At 47.9% G+C, this 16,581-nt stretch overlaps 2 protein-coding genes across 3 annotated transcripts; both read right to left on the reverse strand.

Annotated features, from left to right (window-relative positions):
* Positions 1-337: 337 nt before the first annotated feature.
* On the reverse strand, positions 338-7,825 carry LOC119212464 (mitogen-activated protein kinase kinase kinase 14). Its single transcript, XM_037462879.2, has 15 exons — positions 7,688-7,825; positions 7,353-7,594; positions 7,027-7,102; positions 5,862-6,630; positions 5,398-5,532; positions 5,141-5,270; positions 4,897-5,025; positions 4,206-4,310; positions 3,826-3,989; positions 3,596-3,746; positions 2,536-3,060; positions 1,942-2,042; positions 1,706-1,826; positions 1,521-1,621; positions 338-1,355 (listed from the first exon to the last, which is right to left on the reverse strand). The coding sequence occupies exons 2-15, from the start codon at positions 7,579-7,581 to the stop codon at positions 1,191-1,193; spliced, it is 2,901 nt and encodes a 966-aa protein (XP_037318776.2). The 5' UTR covers positions 7,582-7,594; positions 7,688-7,825; the 3' UTR covers positions 338-1,190.
* On the reverse strand, positions 7,688-16,436 carry grnb (granulin b). Of its 2 annotated transcripts, none has more exons than XM_037462882.2 (15): positions 16,322-16,436; positions 14,926-15,066; positions 14,536-14,652; positions 13,955-14,068; positions 13,612-13,753; positions 13,359-13,459; positions 12,992-13,121; positions 12,834-12,925; positions 12,393-12,504; positions 12,183-12,280; positions 11,792-12,046; positions 11,455-11,721; positions 10,601-10,843; positions 8,732-10,303; positions 7,688-7,790 (listed from the first exon to the last, which is right to left on the reverse strand). In XM_037462882.2, the coding sequence occupies exons 2-14, from the start codon at positions 15,064-15,066 to the stop codon at positions 10,178-10,180; spliced, it is 1,938 nt and encodes a 645-aa protein (XP_037318779.2). In that variant the 5' UTR covers positions 16,322-16,436; the 3' UTR covers positions 7,688-7,790; positions 8,732-10,177. The 2 variants fall into 2 exon arrangements, with proteins under 2 accessions (XP_037318779.2, XP_037318780.2); XM_037462883.2 differs by lacking the exon at positions 16,322-16,436 and adding an exon at positions 16,026-16,308.
* Between the last annotated feature and the right edge of the window lie 145 nt (positions 16,437-16,581).

A 16,581-nucleotide genomic window follows, 5' to 3' on the forward strand; every position in this document is an offset into this window, starting at 1 on the left:
TTGAGCTACTGAACACCTGCCGAGAGTCAACAAAGACCAACCAGGTGGGCTGAGACACCAGACCCATCCCTCAGGCTTCTCTGGGTCTATAGTCGTCAGGTCCGAAGGGTTCGAACCCTCACAGAAATAATTATCTTGGTGAGCTGGCCATAAAGAGGAAATGAGAATAAAACACGTCAGTGGGTGTTGTTAAAAGAAGGCGGAGCCCGTTCAAATATTAACTAGGTGCAGCGGCTCGACCTCCACATTCCTCAAGAGAAAAAACAAGCTGGATTTTCAGAAATCTGGAGTCCAAATCCCAGACACTGTCAATCGAATCCTCATTAAAATAAGACACTTGAAATTTTAAGTATTTTATTAAACAGTATTTTCAGTGAATCTCATTTCCTGTGATGGTGTGAGCGTTGTTTTAAAGTTCAGTCAAAAGATAGAGTCTAAATACAAAAGCAATGAAATCAGCGCATCAAATATCGATTAAAAGTTTTTAACTGTTGACTACAACTATAATAACATAATATAAAAACAAACTCCAGACACAATCATTTCAAATTCTTACAGCAGTGTCCTCTGTATTCAGAGTTCAGACGTCTGGATCCTGTAATCTTTCACACGTGATGCGGTCACATGACTTCTATTTATTGGTGTTAACGTCTCTCCCTTCATCAGCTCGGAGGTCAAAGGCCAAAGAGGTCATTATTTTTATTAAGTTCTAAACGTTCAAGTATTAATGTCTACAGGGCTCACGCGTCACTACAGTAGCTCATAGTGTTTAGTAGCTTTACTCATTATAAAACCTGAATCTTTTTAAATGACAGAAAGTCATCTTTAAAATCAAATCTGACTAAACCACAACTCAAAAACTCACCAAGAAGCACCAGCTGTCCTTATATTTATATAAATACAAATAATGTATATATACACACAGAAAGAGGGAAGAGTGTTGAGATGGAGGCCAAGTTAACCCGGCAAACCGGAGGCTAGTCCACTACCCAGCATGCACCTGGCTGTCCACGGTTTCTCACACCTCGGCGACCGTTGAGTCTCCAGAGACCCGATCCCTCGTGGTCCCGCATCAGACTGTACAAAAGGACATTAAATGACCCATGAACCCTAATGTTCATACTATCGGTCACATCGTCACGTGTTCCTGCGATCGATGACTAAATGAGACAACAGGTCAAAGACGGGTCTCATTCTCGGAGTTCCAGCTTGCCGTCCGTGACCCTCCACCTCCAGCGCCGACAGCGGTCCGGAGCGGGGACGCAGCGCAGCCACAGGCAGGACTCCCTGATCTCCAGCTCCAAGGACACTGCCTTCCTGTCCAGAGTCTCCAGGGTGAAGGCCTCCCCCGAGACCTGACCACCACAGAGGACACGTATTATGTATAATTAACTCTTTGCTGACATCATGCAAGACCTACTTCATGAACTAGAAGAACAAGGCTGTATGTTTGTGAGGTGCCTCAGGATGAGGGAGGCTCACCTCCTCAGACCATCACTCAGACCTTCGCTGCCTCTCACCTGCTCGCTGATCCCGACGGCGACGTGGCCCACTTTGACCTGCCGACGCTCGCGGATCCTGAGACACTCGCCTCGGACGTTCTCGATCCAGATGTCGACACCTGGAGCGGCGAGTGACGATAATAATAAAACACGGGCGTCTGTAGGGGGTTTGTATCCGAGTGGTGACAGTCCGGCCTCCTCACCTTCAAAGCAGTACGAAGACGGCTGATTGGCCGAGGCCGACCACTCCAGATGTCCTTTTGTCCGGCTGTTGCAGGAGGAGAAGACTCCAGAGCTCAGATCATCAGAGGAGCGATCAGACTCCTTCAAAAGGAGGGGGGACGTTCACTTCTTTGTATTCAACGCATTAAAAACACACACACCTCCACGGTACACACACACACACACACAGACACACCTTCATGGCAAATACACACACCTTGTCTGAGGCGTCCATCCGCGACGTGTCCGAGCAGCTGAAACAGGAGGGGGGGTCATCTCGGGGTTCGGGGGACGGCGGCTGGGTGGCGCTCACGGCCTCTAGTGAGAGACAATACGTACGCGGGTTAGTTCTGTCCATCCTGCTGAGGGACAGCAGCAGGTATCTGACCGTCTCAGGTGTCCAGCCATGCTCTGTAGACACAGACTCGTCCTCCTCATGTCGGGCAAAGAGTCCAATTTCAGGGAAAACTTCCTTAAAAACGACAGCTATTTTTGTTTTAAGGGCTCAATTTGTGGATATGCACAAAGCCATAAAAACTGAGGATTTTCACTGTGACGACAATGTTGTATAACGACAGGAATGAAGCTGTAAAGTCTGATGGATTTTAAAGGTCCTGAAGGAGTTTTCTGGTTCAGAGTTGAAGAACAAACTCATTTTAAAGGAAAACTTTAGTCACATGACACTACAGTGGAGGATCAAAAGTGAAAAAGCAGATATCACAGTTCATTGCTCACATAAGAGGATTATTATTTAAGTGTTTTAAATGTAATGCAATGTGGGAATTATCTGACGGTAACATGTCTGATTCACCCTTTCTGAGGTTTTTCAGCTCTGGCTCTGATCCCCACGAGTCGTCTTTTGTCTGCTGGCCTTTCTGCAGCAGCGGGAAAATGCCTCTGAGAGCCCGGAGATACTCTGTAGACGTGGAGGAGTCCCACTCCTCTTCCTCCTCCTCCTCCTCCTCTCTTTCCTCCTCCCAATCCCCCTCGTAGTCCCTTTCACTTTTCAACCACTTTTTCTGCAGGTGCTCCTCCTCTGCCATGTAGATGTCCACCTCTGAATCGGAGTGCCAGTCCTCTCCGTCCTGCAGGGACTTCGGCCCGGACTCCCACTCCCCGCTGAAGAGGTCCATCTCCGCCTCGGAGTCTCGGACCGAGTCGCTGCTGTCCTCTTCCACCGCCGTGGTCCTCCAGGGACTCACCCAGTGCATCGGGGCCCGGGTTGTGGGCGGGTTGACCCCGGGCGGAGAAGGGCAGGCGCGGCCCTCGTCCTGGCTCTGGTCATTCCGCAGATCATCGCGGGCTCTTTGGACGGACCAGGAACTCAGACCCCCAACTGTGGAGTAAATGTAGGGACCGTAAAGATTTACATAACGGTACAACAGCGAGGTACAGAACACATGGAGGATATCACATGTCAAAAGGAAAGAAACGGAGTGCCGCAGCGCTGCATCCTGGGTACTATTTTACTTTCCCTGTAGTTTACTGTACTGGGGGGTCTTCCAGTTTTCTTGTTGAGGAGACACAGCGATTTACCTTCCAAACCGGTTTTGGCAGATCACATTATTCTTATTTTATCCTTTTAAAATATTGGCTGTTATTTAAAGAATATAATTAACCAATTCATTCAGTAATTTTCCTGCTAACTTATACAGGCCGGTATGATCATGGATCCATGTGTTTAATATGAAGCCATGAATATTGCTGTTATTTCTTTGTGGGTGTTTTTGGTTCCTTTGTAATATGTTCCGTTAGTCCTCCACATTGCTTCCTCCACTAAGAGCCTCTTTTCCTGTTCAGTTTGTTTTTCTGGTTGTCAGGAGAAGGACAGACAACCATTCTGTGGGTCAGATGCATTGGGACACAGCGACCTGCTCGGAGGGCTTTGGTGGTCCTCCTGCGGAGCTCCTTGGCCGAGGCCCGTCTGTCGCGGTCCTTCTGGAGTCCGGCCCGGAACACTTTGGCCGTGAAGTTGTTGCAGTTGGACGGCACCTCCCACAGAGGAGCTGGCTGGTTGACGATCTGACCGACACACGGGAGAGAAAACCTGAGTGCGCTCCAACGTCACTTCTTCTTCGGGAGTGGGGGGGGGGGCTCTCACCTGCAGACAGAGCGGGGGGGAGTAGTAGCGTGTCCACGGGGGGCAGCCGTTGAGCATGTGCAGCAGCATGCAGCAGCTGCTCCACACGTCCGCCTTGGCACACAGCGGGTCCCCTCGGGCCACCTCGGGGGCCATGTGGCTCTCCGTGCCGGGGAGGGCGCTTCCTGCATGGATCGATAATGGTTATTACGATCGTGGCATATATTGTCATGGCGACCATAGGGTCGTGCTGTTGAAGAATAGGTTTGTTTAGATTTTGTGTTTCCGCCTCATCTCACAGACCGACTGTGGCTTTAAGTCCGAGAGGAGCAGAGGACACCGAACACATGACGTTGATCAATGCGATCAGCACAAATCAATATCTGCTCCGTGGGACTCACCTCTGAAGGCGCCGGCGCTCCTTCCGCTGTCGTCCAACGTCTCCGAGAGACCAAAGTCACAGAGGAACGTGTCCCTGCAGTCTGCCGACAGCAGCACGTTGTCAGCTGGAATAAAGTCAACAGCTGGATCTCATCATGTGATCACTGGGAAACAGTCGGGGGGGGGGTTAAGGAACATTGTCTCTGATTCAATGAGACGGGTCATAGTGAGCCCCTTCCTCTTTAGGGCGAGGCATCACTCCAGGATTCAATATCGACACAAAGGACACAACATTTTATTCGCTTGTAGATGTTTCTCACAAATATACATCCAATGTTCTCTCGGTTTTGGGTCTCCAAAGGAAGATGGCGCTTGTTGTTATGGTGACAGCACTCTGCAAGATTCATTTCAGTTTTACATTAAAAAAAACCCCAGAAATCTTACTTATGTGTTACAGTTGTCATCATTCAAACTGCAAAATATGAATTCACAAACATGGTGTTTGAGGGACGACTTTCTGCATTTACAAATGACAAAGACGGGATTCTGGCCCCATTTGGGTCCATTTTACCCAGTGCCTCCTGAACCTGGACTACAGTACAGAACCGTCTTTCCTCCTCTACAATTTCAGGACGGTAACTAGGAGAAGGTCAGAGGTCAGAGAGGTGCAGTGCGTGAGCCGAGTTGTCCTTTGGACTATCAGGAACATACCTTTGATGTCCAGGTGCAGGACCTTTCTGTGGTGCAGGTGCTCCAGTGCCCCCAGTGACTGGTGGAAGTAGTGCAGGGCCAAGTCCTCAGGGAGGGAGCTCATGTCTTTTAGGAGCTGGGACAAACATGCTGTAGAAGTTTTGGACAAAATCTTTTACCACCACAAGTCTTTGAAACAAGTCTAAGAAATACGGTCCACAGCACACAGAGCATCTGTGTTACTCGGTGGAGACTGAGGCTTCACCTGGCTTCAAGTCCATGAAGAGCACAATGTTGGGGCCCTCCCTCACAGCCCCGAAGAGCTCCACCACGCGAGGAGAGCTGAGGGCGCTCCACGTGCTCACCTCCTCGCTGCTGAAGTGACTCGCTGGGATCTGAGGGGACAACGACGCGCGTCACTCACTTTTAACTCAATCGCCGCTTTGGGAGCAGGAGACTTTGGGAGGGGCACATCTGGATTTTGTGTTTAGTGTTTTTTTTACTATAAATGACTTGGCTTACCCTCTTGGCAGCACATTTGAACCTAGTCCTTTTGTCCCGGACACAGAAGACGTCCCCGTAGGACCCGCTCTGTATGCGGTGAAGGACGCAGTACTCCTCTCCCTCCCGGTACTCACAACAGCTGGGCTGAAGAAGCTGAAGGACACAAAAAGTCAACTGAGGTCCCTCTAATCTTAAATGTATTAAACATATGATCAATTCCCTGTGAAATGTCACGAGGTTGTTCCCTCCAAGCTATGAAGCATTTCAGCATATTTGAGAGCTTGGTTTTGGTTTCCATGACCCAAATTCAAATGTTCTACCTGCGGAGCATTTAGCAAGGAGACGGATATCTGACCGGTTACCAGAAATACATCTCCCCGTGTAAGCCTTCCTCCTAGCAGGAAGCATGGTGTTCGTACATCACAATGGGATTAAGGCATTTAAAGGCATACTAATACTTGCTAATAAAGTGAACGTCTCACGTGATGAAATAAGAGTCCTTCACTGCCAGGCGTGCTGCTCTCCCAGTTCAGAGTCTGTTTGATCAAATCTCTAAAGAAAGGTGAAACAAAGAGCTTGGGCAGCTGTGTGACTCGTCCTCTCAGGGCGCCCAAAACCACGTCAGCGTCCCTCATGTCATCCACGCCATAGGCATGCTGGGATGCCTTCTGTGGGCTGGATCCAGAGACTCCCACAGGGCTCCGAACACACCCTTCAGAGCCCGAATCCCACCCTGCATGAGATGAAGACCTAAAACCAGACACTTGCATCAGGTCAAAGGCCACATTTGACATCCTGGCGTCGACCTCCAAACCACCTGGCGCCCGCGTGGCGTCCTCCGCGGCACAGGAGGAGCCCGACTCGCTCTCGTGAGTGTAAAGAGACTCGGAGTCCCGATCCAAACTGCAGTCCGAGTCTGAGCCTCCTCTGGCGTCCTCTGCCGGGGACCCGTCCTCCGCCGGGGACCCGTCCTCGCCGCCCCGGCCTGCGCGGCAGCTGCAGTCGGTAAACTGAGGAGGAGGCGGGATGATCTCGGCGGCGGGGAAAGACGCGGCCTCTTTGCACGCCGACTTCAGCCAATCGATCTCCTGCACCCACAGACCCCGGATGATCGGAGGTCGCTCCCCAGCCGCTGGGCTTCGGATTTTCCGGCGCCGTTTCCTGCGGAGGTGATGCGGTGGGAGCTGGGCCGCCGCGTGGAAGTCCTCGTCCTCCGTGTCACTCGGGGGAGCAGTTTTCACGCCGAGCGACCTGCAATGTTGTCCATACGGGACACGTTCAGGTTACTTGACAGCAACCTCAGGTTCTGAAGAGTGAAACTATTGCTCAAGTCTTTTGAGGATGCATTCTCTCTAGTGACCACAGAGGGGCGACTTCGCTGGTTTTGGAGAGGAAGTGAGAGTTTACTCTCTAATTTAAATACAATATTTGGTAAATTATGATCCATTTGGAGTCAAACAGTACACAAAAAAGGGATGCTTTAGGGCGGGGCTACACGCTTCCAAATTTTTAAACTTAAGGCTTCAAAACCTCAGTCCAAAAACCCATAGGTGACGACTACGTCCACTTCTTACCTGCAGTCCAAGGTAATAACATCAACAGGTTTGTGTTCTCAGGTGTATGAATGGCTGGTTTCTTATGAGGTACCTGTGCTTTCTGAGCAGCTGAGATCTTGAGTAAGGGCACCGTGTCTTTGTGGGGCTGAACTCCTGAAAGTCTTCTCCTGGAACGGGGAAAAGTACATTCAGTCCAAAGAAACAAACCGCGTGGAAGTTAGATGTGAAGATTGGTACAACCGGTCCAGCTAATAATAAAGAGCCAATCATTCTAGATCAAACAAAGAGGTAAAGGGGGATTCATGCACAGGTGTTGGTAACTTGTGTTGCATACCATGCTAAAAGCAGAATGTACATCATTATCATGGACAACACTAACTCCAATGAAGATTCAGACACGCGTCTCGACCCACGTACTCTCGGCCTGCGCCACGATGGAGACGCCCTCCTCGCCGACCACGTGGTTGGCCGTGCCGCGCTGCATCACCCGGCTCAGGTGAGGCCCGATGGCCTGGACCAGCGAGTCTCCGTCCCCCTCGTCCCCGCATCCCCGGCCGTCGTCCTCTTTGCCGAGAAACGAGAGCTCGGAGCCTCCGGTCACGATGGCGAACGGGGTGCTGGAGTCAAACGTGCGCGGGGTGGCCATGGCGCCCCTACAGCTGGAAGAGAAGAGGCGCAGGAACCACATCAGTGCACAGCGGCCTCCCAGTTTCAACTGTTGGAACAGCTCCACCACATCTTGGTTTGTTTACTTGTTGGCAAACAGGATTACTGAGAAACTTCTGGCCTGGTTGTCATGAGCTGACGAGGACTCAGTCTCCGGGCTGCGTCATCAAGGCTCCGCCTCTGCAGGCCCTAAATAGAAGAACAAAATACATCCGATTGCAGCCATATTTCATACATTGTTTCAGTTTGTATTGTGGTTGATTGATGCGTTTTGTCTACGTCGCTATGACGACCCTCCTTCCCTCGAACGCGCCAGCTGGTAACATCAGAGGCTCGTCTACACAAATGGAATAGCAGAACCAGCAGATTCGTCGCCGGCTTTGGTCCGGACGCGGTGGCCTTTGCGGCGTCCGGGCGTGAATGAACGGACACCAGCTGAGTATAAATAGCATGCAGGGCTTTGGCCCCCCCGGGGTGGGGGGGGGGGCGCATGCCTTCCACTGCGCCAGGCCAGCTGTCCGAGCTGCTCTTCCTCAAATGCTCGCCATGTTGACAGCTAATACTTGAGGGGGGATGCAAACACAGGCGTTTCCCGTGAATAAAGAGGCTCCTGAAGTCCTCCCCCACGAGGAGATGTTCCGTTATTGGAGGTTTTAAAGAATTATTACTAAATGACTTTTAACAAAAATAGGTAATATTGAATAATTACCTGTTGTGGACATTGTCAAAGTAGGGACATAAGACAATAACAATAGACTAAGACAAGATATTAATAAATAAGTAGAGAAAAATAAAGAATTTAATTCTTTAAATAAATAAAACATGTTTTCTGATGGAAAAGAAAATAGATGGTAGAGATCAAGATGTTTCTTAAATGATTACTCCTTGTTGCAGCAGCAAAAGAAATGATATAAAGATAAATAGAAAAGCAAACTACATTTCTAATGAGACTTGTATCAAACTAAAACACAAATAAAGTACATTTAATTAAAAACAGAAGAATTGTCAGCCATTTGAATGACAGAATACGTAATGAATAAAAACTGTTCCTGAAATGACACCTAATTTTGACTAATGTGTAACATATTTGATCCCAATTCAATCACAACCTCCCATGATGCACCACTCACTCCACTTCCTGTCTGCACCACTGGCTGCTCTGCTACGCCTCAGATCTGAGCCCAGGTTTTCAAAGTCAGGAGAAACTGCACCAACAGAACTGGTTACCTCAGTGAGGGACGAGGAGAGGCTGGGTCTCCGCTGCAGGAGAAGGAGGAGCAGAAGGAGCAGGAGAAGGAGCAGAAGAAGGAGCAGAAGGAGCAGAAGGGTCCCGACTGTCTGTCCTGTGGTGTGTGTGTGAAGGACCATGTGTGTGAGTGACGAGCTCTTACACCTCGGCTTCCCCGCCCCCACACCAGTGTGTGGATTCCCTCGGTGACCCCTGTGCTCTTTCAGTACATTTAGAAGTACTCGAGGTACTAGTACGCTTTTTTTTTTCTTCTCGTGCCGCGTTCTACTTCTACGTAACATTTATCAGACAGCTTTAGTTTGTTTATGAATGAAAATTTTAAAAGTTGTTTTTGGTGTTATTTCTATTTCATCCACTGCCTGATTCATACTACATTGTATGGATTTGTTCATGGCACGACTTCCTAAATGTACGGAGTGATAAGACATTAAAAATCCCTGGTAGTTTGTTTCTGCCCACCAGAGGGCACTGTGCAGTCATGTCCTGTGTTTACTCTGGTTGTCATAGCAACAATGGGGAGGGGACTGAGCTTCATGACCCTTGTGCTTTTAATTACCGAACTGACTCCACAAAGGAAATGAATTCCCTCCATGCAAATAAATACTTTATTAAAAAAAACATGTAAAGAGGTTGTGGGAGCTATTTAGTCATTTGTTCTTAATATATTGTTTCATTTCTTGGGTTCTAAGTATATGTAATTTTGGTTAATTGGATGGTTTGCTGTTATTCCTTAGTGCTCCGTCACTGTTTCTCAGACACTCAGCGTGGATTCATCCGCCGCTAAAACTAGTCCCAACAAATGGCATCATTTCCTACTGAATGATAAAAAACCCAGATTTAACTAATTTATATACATGTAATCTCCATTTAATAGACTGACACTATAACCTAGTGCCACATCAAATACAAGTTAAGGTTTAAAATCCCTGCTCTGCAAAACAAATGAGAAAAAAACAAATTATAATTATACAACTTTATTTACCATAATATCCATTAAGACCATCAAGGAAACCAGTTTATCAACAATCTGTTCATCTGCATTTTTTATCAAATCTGTTCAGAAAACCGAATGAAACACAACGTAAACCAACTCGCTGCTCCAGCAGTTTGAAACGATTACAAAAAACAACATGAAGCCAATGTGACGCGTTGATGTTTGATCTCCACATCGGTTAAAATGAAGAAAACCATGAAGCGACACCCACAGCGTCACTCATCATCTGCAGCAAACTGATCCCGATAACACAAAACAAACAGCGACGTCACCTGATCAAAGGGCTTCTACTTCATGATCATGTCTTCATTGCCACCAAGTCTCATCTTGGGCTCAGAGTCCATGTGGGACAACGTCCCTCTTTCTGTCCCAGGTCGGCTGGGGGGAGCAGCCGCCGGCCTTGGGGTCACATGAGGAGCCAGCGGGGCAGCAGTGCTTTGAGTCCGGGCAGCAGACCGCCTGCGTGAGGAGATGCAGGATGAAGACTTTAGTGTTGTTCACACAGATGAAGGCTGAACCAGAGTCATTTAGAATAAGCATATAAGCAGAGGCCCAGTAAGTTATTCATTCATTCATATCAGATGTCAAAGTCTTTAACCATTTCTATAAAGAATAATGGTTCTCCACTATCACAATATGTCAGTAGTTCAGATCAAATTAAATCAAAGCCAGGAGCCTTTGGATCATGGGACATAGCGCTCACTGGTCACATGACCATAACAGGAAGTGTCCCGTGTGGGCGAGGCGTGGACGTACCCCGGGCGAGGGGCAGCAGCCCCACTCCGAGGCCGAGACCCTGCAGCACGTGTGACGTCGGGGGCAGCGGGACGCCCCCCCGACGTCACACGCCACGTCCTGGTGGTCCCCGGGCCGCACCACCCTGACCCGAGGGAGGGGGGGGAGCAGGGCGTCGGCGACCTTCTTCTCGCAGGTGCCCGTCTGCATGTTGCAGGAGTAGCCCTGAGGGCAGCAGTGCTCACGGTCGGCACAGCACACGGCCTGAGGAGACGCAAATATAAACAACAACAAAGGCCATAAACCAGCTGTGTCTCAGGAGAAAAGTCTTCACATCGACGTTTTATTTTACAACAAATTTAATTAAGTTGAATAAAGGGATTTGTCTGATTAAATTATTCGCAGTGCTTTAAATAGGAATTAAAATAGAGGATTCTGTAGAAATTTAAAAACAGTTTGGGAGGTTTTCACAATGAAAACAAAAATGACTTCACAAACTCTGCTATATTGGAAAGGGAATTATGTAACACACACACAGCTTGGGAGAGATTGAGGTTTTGTTAACAATAAAATATATTTAGTAAGAAGCACATTCTTACTGAGGGTAACAATGTATTTGATGTTTTTTGAAGTCGGAGTGTGTTTGTGTTTATTGAGGTAAAATTTGATAAGAACACATGTCAACTAAAATGTCTGAACCTGTGACTTGCAGTTGAATCTTAAAACTTAAATGGCTTTTTCTGAATGGATTGAAAGCTCGTTGCCCCCTTAGATAACCACTTCCTTCTAGTTACAGTTAAAATAGAATAGTTATTAAAACCAAATATACATCCAATATTAGAAAAAAAAACCTGTATAGACTGCTATTCACGGACCTTCACCAGCGGGCAGCAGCCCCACCCCCCCGTCTTCAGCTTGCAGCACGTCGTCCCAGAGGCGCAGCTGCTCTTGTTGTCGCACTTGACGTCCGTCGCGGTGTCCTCCCCCCCCGTCGCGGCGTCCCCCCCCGCCGCCTCGCTGCGGGCGCTCAGCTTGGAGAACCAGGGCACGAGGACCAGGGGTCCCTTGGAGCAGGAGGAGCGGTGGGGCTCACAGGCGTGGCCGCTGGGGCAGCAGTGGTCTCCGTCCTGGCAGCACACGGCCTGTGGGGCAGCAAAAACCAGCCTCAGCCATCGTGTGCGCGTGTGTGTGTGTGCGCGGCGGGCCGAGTACCTTCGGCAGAGGGCAGCACCCCCACTTGCGTGTCCGGCCCATGAAGCAGCAGGTCGTGTCTCTGGGGCAGCTGGTCTGGGCGTCGCACATGTTCCTGGCCGGAGGGGTCGCCACGGCAACGGCCCGGGCGGCGCTCGCTTTCTCCACCCAGCGGAGGGACGGCCGGACCCCCGAGGGGTCGTCGCAGGTCTCGGCCTGCAGGTTGCAGACGGTGGCGTGAGGGCAGCAGTGGAGGTGGTCCTCGCAGCACACGGCCTGGAAGGGAAGCAGAAACACCGAACAAAACACCTGAAAATGTATTTACCTGCGAGTTGCAAGTTGAGGTTCAAAAAGCCCCCTACACGGCCCCCATGCGCTACCCCCCCCCCCCACACTATCCGCCCCTCATTACCTGAGGCAGAGGGCAGCAGGCCCAGCCTCCCTCTGCCAGCTTGCAGCAGGTGTTCCCGTCAGCGCACGCAACCGAGTCGTTGCAGGGAACGGCGCTGACTGAAAGACAAACGATTTGTCAAATTAAATATTAAAAATAGTAAAATACATTCCTGAAATAATCGAGAGTTAGAGATATTGTTTTTTCCCAGGTGAACGGTCCCACTCAGACCTTTATTGTGAACTTCCACTAACGTGGTGACCGTGGATAAACATGTGCCGTGTGCGACGTCACACCGGGTTCCTTCAGGACAACAGTGGACGTGATCCGAGCAACACACGGCCTGGAAAGACAGAGACAAGTCTCCTAACCAATATCCACGTCATGTATTAATGAGAAGGAAACACCTATATATTTATAAAATAAGATGCAGGTAGATGCTATAGGGTTAGCTTTTTAAATGGCTCATCCTTCTGAAACGCTCCGGACATTTATAACCTCTGGGTTTCGTTTTTCATCTTGGGTTATGTAGTGACATCTTATTTCAACCGTGTTGCTTTTCTTTTTTTTCCCCCCCACACATCAGCAGCTTAATCAGCCCATCGATTGTAAACCCATTTAACAGTAAGCAGAAGAAGCCGTGCCTCCACTGGAAGGCGTTCGTTCACTCACGTTGGGCAGAGGGCAGCAGCCGTACGAGCCGTCGGCCATCTGGCAGCACGTCGTCTGGTCGGGACACACCGACGTCTCGTCTGGACACTTAACTGAGAGGACGAGAAGCTCTTAAGTTATTACCCTCGATGCATGCGGCCCCTCTTCGGGTCGCTTACCGTCATTGGGCACAGCGGCGATCTTCTTCAGCAGCGGAAATAGCGCCTCCCCGTCTTTGCAGACCCCGTGGACCAGGTCACATATCGTGTTGCTGGGGCAACAGTGGAGATGGTCGCTGCAGCACATGGCCTGCACGAGGTGCAGATTTGCAACCAACGTTATTTTCTCAATAAACTGATTTATCATACGACACTTCGTCAGATAATTATGTAAAATGCAAACTGCAGTCTCTCATGTGACGATGTGATCTCTCCAAATTACTTATTAAAAGATATTAAATTCACAATACAAATGAAATGAAAAGAAAAGCAGCAAGAGTTGATCAATAAATCAGCTTGTGTGTATCACAAAGTGAGTCCCATGTACCTGTGAGTACGGACAGCAGCCGTAATCTCCACCGGGCAGAAGGCAACACGTAGAACCGTCCGGGCAGCTGCTTTTCCCCCCGGGACACGACACCGAGCCGACTGGAAATAAACATCCATTGGTACATCAGCATGAAGACGCTCAAACATGACATCGTAGTTATTAGCACATTAGCATATAAATGTAACGCTTGTTCCCACAAGGGTTTTCTGAAGTAGATCTTTGGCCTGAAATGAGCCACGTGACCATGTACCGGAGTGATTGTGCCTCCTCCTTGCAGGCAGCTTCTCCAGCATGGGGAAGGACTCCAGCGAGGAGGACACACACTTTGAGTGAGCGAGGTCACACTTTGTCTCCTCGGGGCAGCAGTGGAGTTTATCCTCACAACACACCGCCTGCAGGAGAGAAAGGTCCTCCATGAAAATCCAATAAAATCATAAACGACGAGCTGATATTCTCTCAAACACTTTCAAATAAGTTACACACCAATACCAGAAACAAGTATCCAAAACAGTCACACCTATTTGTGACCGAGATATGTTGTGACCAAATAACTTAACGAGAGATACAGATCTGTATGCCTTTATCTAGCTCACCTTAGGTAGTGGACAGCAGCCCCACGAGCCGTCCAGAAGCTGGCAGCAGGTGGCGTCGTTGGGACACTCGGACTCTTGGTCTGGACAGATGACGGCTTTCAGCGTCTCCTGAAGCTGCACCAGTCACACACAGCGCCAGACAGAAACAACACTTTGTAAAGGACTACTCTTGTTCTACAGCAGCAGCAGAGGGAAGGTGTTTTACATCAGGGATTTCTGTCATATTTTTAAAGCAACAATGTCTTTTAAGAAAAGTTCAACTGGAAACAAAAATGCTTTATTATTTTCCAGCCCTTTACTTTCATGCGTCACTTATGTTTCATTTGCACTCATTTTAATGTGTGTGCTTTTTGGATTCTAAAAACGTAATGACAGAGAAGAACAAAACACCAAAAATGCTGCAGAAGGTTTGACCTGAAATATGTAAATATTCACATGCATATCTAGACAATGAAGGAAAAATCTGCCAGAATGTTGTCCCTGAGACTCCTCCTACAAAATAAGAGTTCGATGAGCTGGGATGAAACAGCGAGCAGCCGAACACCACAAGAAGCGAACCGCGAGTCCTTTGTGGGGTTTACCTGAGGGACGCGTCTCATCATGGGGAGGGAAACGGTCTTATTCACACATCGGCTGTGGACCAGATCACACACCGTCCTCTCGTAGCAGCAGTGCAGGTGGTCCGAGCAACACTGAGCCTGCAGGGGGGGGGGGGGGGCATGAATAAATAAGGCTTTAAAGACCCCCGAGAACACAAAGCACAGCCAACGACGTAAAAAAGAAAGTAAAGGTCGTTCAGGTCTCTGTTTCAGAGGAGCTTGAGCCGAGTAGTTCATGTGGAGGATCAGGACTAAACTGAGACTGGATCAAGAGCCGATGAAATTGTGCCATTGTGTTTTACTCTGTGTAGTATTTTTGCATCGCTCCTTTGATTGCACCACTTTGATTTAAATCTAACGGACTGGACTCACGTATGGTAGCGGGCAGCATCCGTAGCCTCCAACGGTGTTCTTGCAGCAGGTGTTCTGGTACCGGCAGATGCCTCCATCCGGACAGACCCGGGTGGAGCTCAGGCCCAGCAGAGCCAGGAACACAACCCCCATCGGGAACATCTGCACCCGAGCAGCAGAGAAGATGACGCAATGTGTACCGACGATGCATGCACAGAACCGCAACCTTTGTGAGCTCATTCCAGCTAATCTTTGGGTTCTTTTTCCCTTTCTTTCTTTTTGAGAGTTAAAAATCACAAAGTCAACAGATAAAGAAAAGTTCAGCAGCTCAGCAGGAATTCTTTCAGATAAACTGGTGTCGTAGAGTTCACGTCCTTTTGTTGTGCTGATACCACACATATTTTTGGCATTTCATATCCTTCAACAATTGATACAGAAAGAGAAAAATCACAATCAAATATTTATTTAATATTTAGTATCGCTTCTTGTTCCAAGATCTTCTTCTGTACATTTTAGCGTGCACTAAAATCTGTTTGGGTGAATTAAACAGATAAATTGTTTCTCCATTAATAGTTTAGCTAAATACAGTTATTGGATGGAAAATTTTAGCAACAGTTCAAAACTGATAAAAAAAAATATATCACTCCAAAAAATAGCAACCTGGCTGAAGCTAGAGAATATTTGGGCATTTTTCGATGTCAAATGTGTTAAACTGATAATTAACTATGTTTTTGTGTTTATTGGGTTTATTTGTTAACGACTCTCTGCTGCTGTAGTTAGTCTTTAGAAGAATTTATACTTTATTAATCCAAAAAGGGAGAAATATGTTACTACAGCAGTATAAACGTAAAGAAGTAAAGAGTGGAAATCCACACTGTTTACACATGGAAAAGAATATTTAATTTAGTCAACCGTCTTAATGAAAAAACCACAGTGCAAGATGTCAAATAAGCTTCTATCTGCTTCAGTGTGTACATTTTTTGTCTGATAAACAGAAAAGTATACAATTTAACAATACAAAAAGGGTTATAAATAAATAAAATAAATAATTACAACGTGTATTAATATGTAGCCAGCTAGCTAACGTTAGCTATCATTTAACATAGAACAGTGTATCTTACCTTTAACGTCAGCTTCAGTTCAGGTGTTATGAATGAACGGCTCTATGATGCATTCTTCTCTTACAACAACAGCACCATTAAACGCTGACTCTGAATACAGCCTTTTACTACAGGTATAAAGAACTAGCCACCAGGTACTTGTCACTAAGCAGAAAGCAGCGACCTCGCCAACGTCGGACGGGTTTCTACAAACGAGCTAACGGTGAATCCCCCAGAGAACAGGGCAGCGTAGCATGTAGCATGCTAGGTGGCTAACAATAAAGCTAACAGGTTTGAATGACTTGTGCTTTTCTCACCTGGTGGGTTCGCTGCGAAGGGGAAAACCGACGCGTGGCGGGTATTTAAGCTGCTTCACGAACACGCAGAGCACAGAGGAAAGACTAAGACTTTTTTTTTTTTTTTTTTTTTTTTTTTTAAATATATTTGCAATTCAACAATCACGTGACACACTCTCACGTGACTCTGCCCTTAAAGGGATGCAACATATTTACCACGTGACCGGAATACGTGATTATAGGGACACAATTAAGTACATGATACAGGAACTGGACTTGTA

The sequence above is a fragment of the Pungitius pungitius genome, chromosome 21 (assembly GCF_949316345.1).
Source record: "Pungitius pungitius chromosome 21, fPunPun2.1, whole genome shotgun sequence".
In the NCBI taxonomy this organism is placed as follows: Eukaryota; Metazoa; Chordata; class Actinopteri; order Perciformes; family Gasterosteidae; genus Pungitius; species Pungitius pungitius.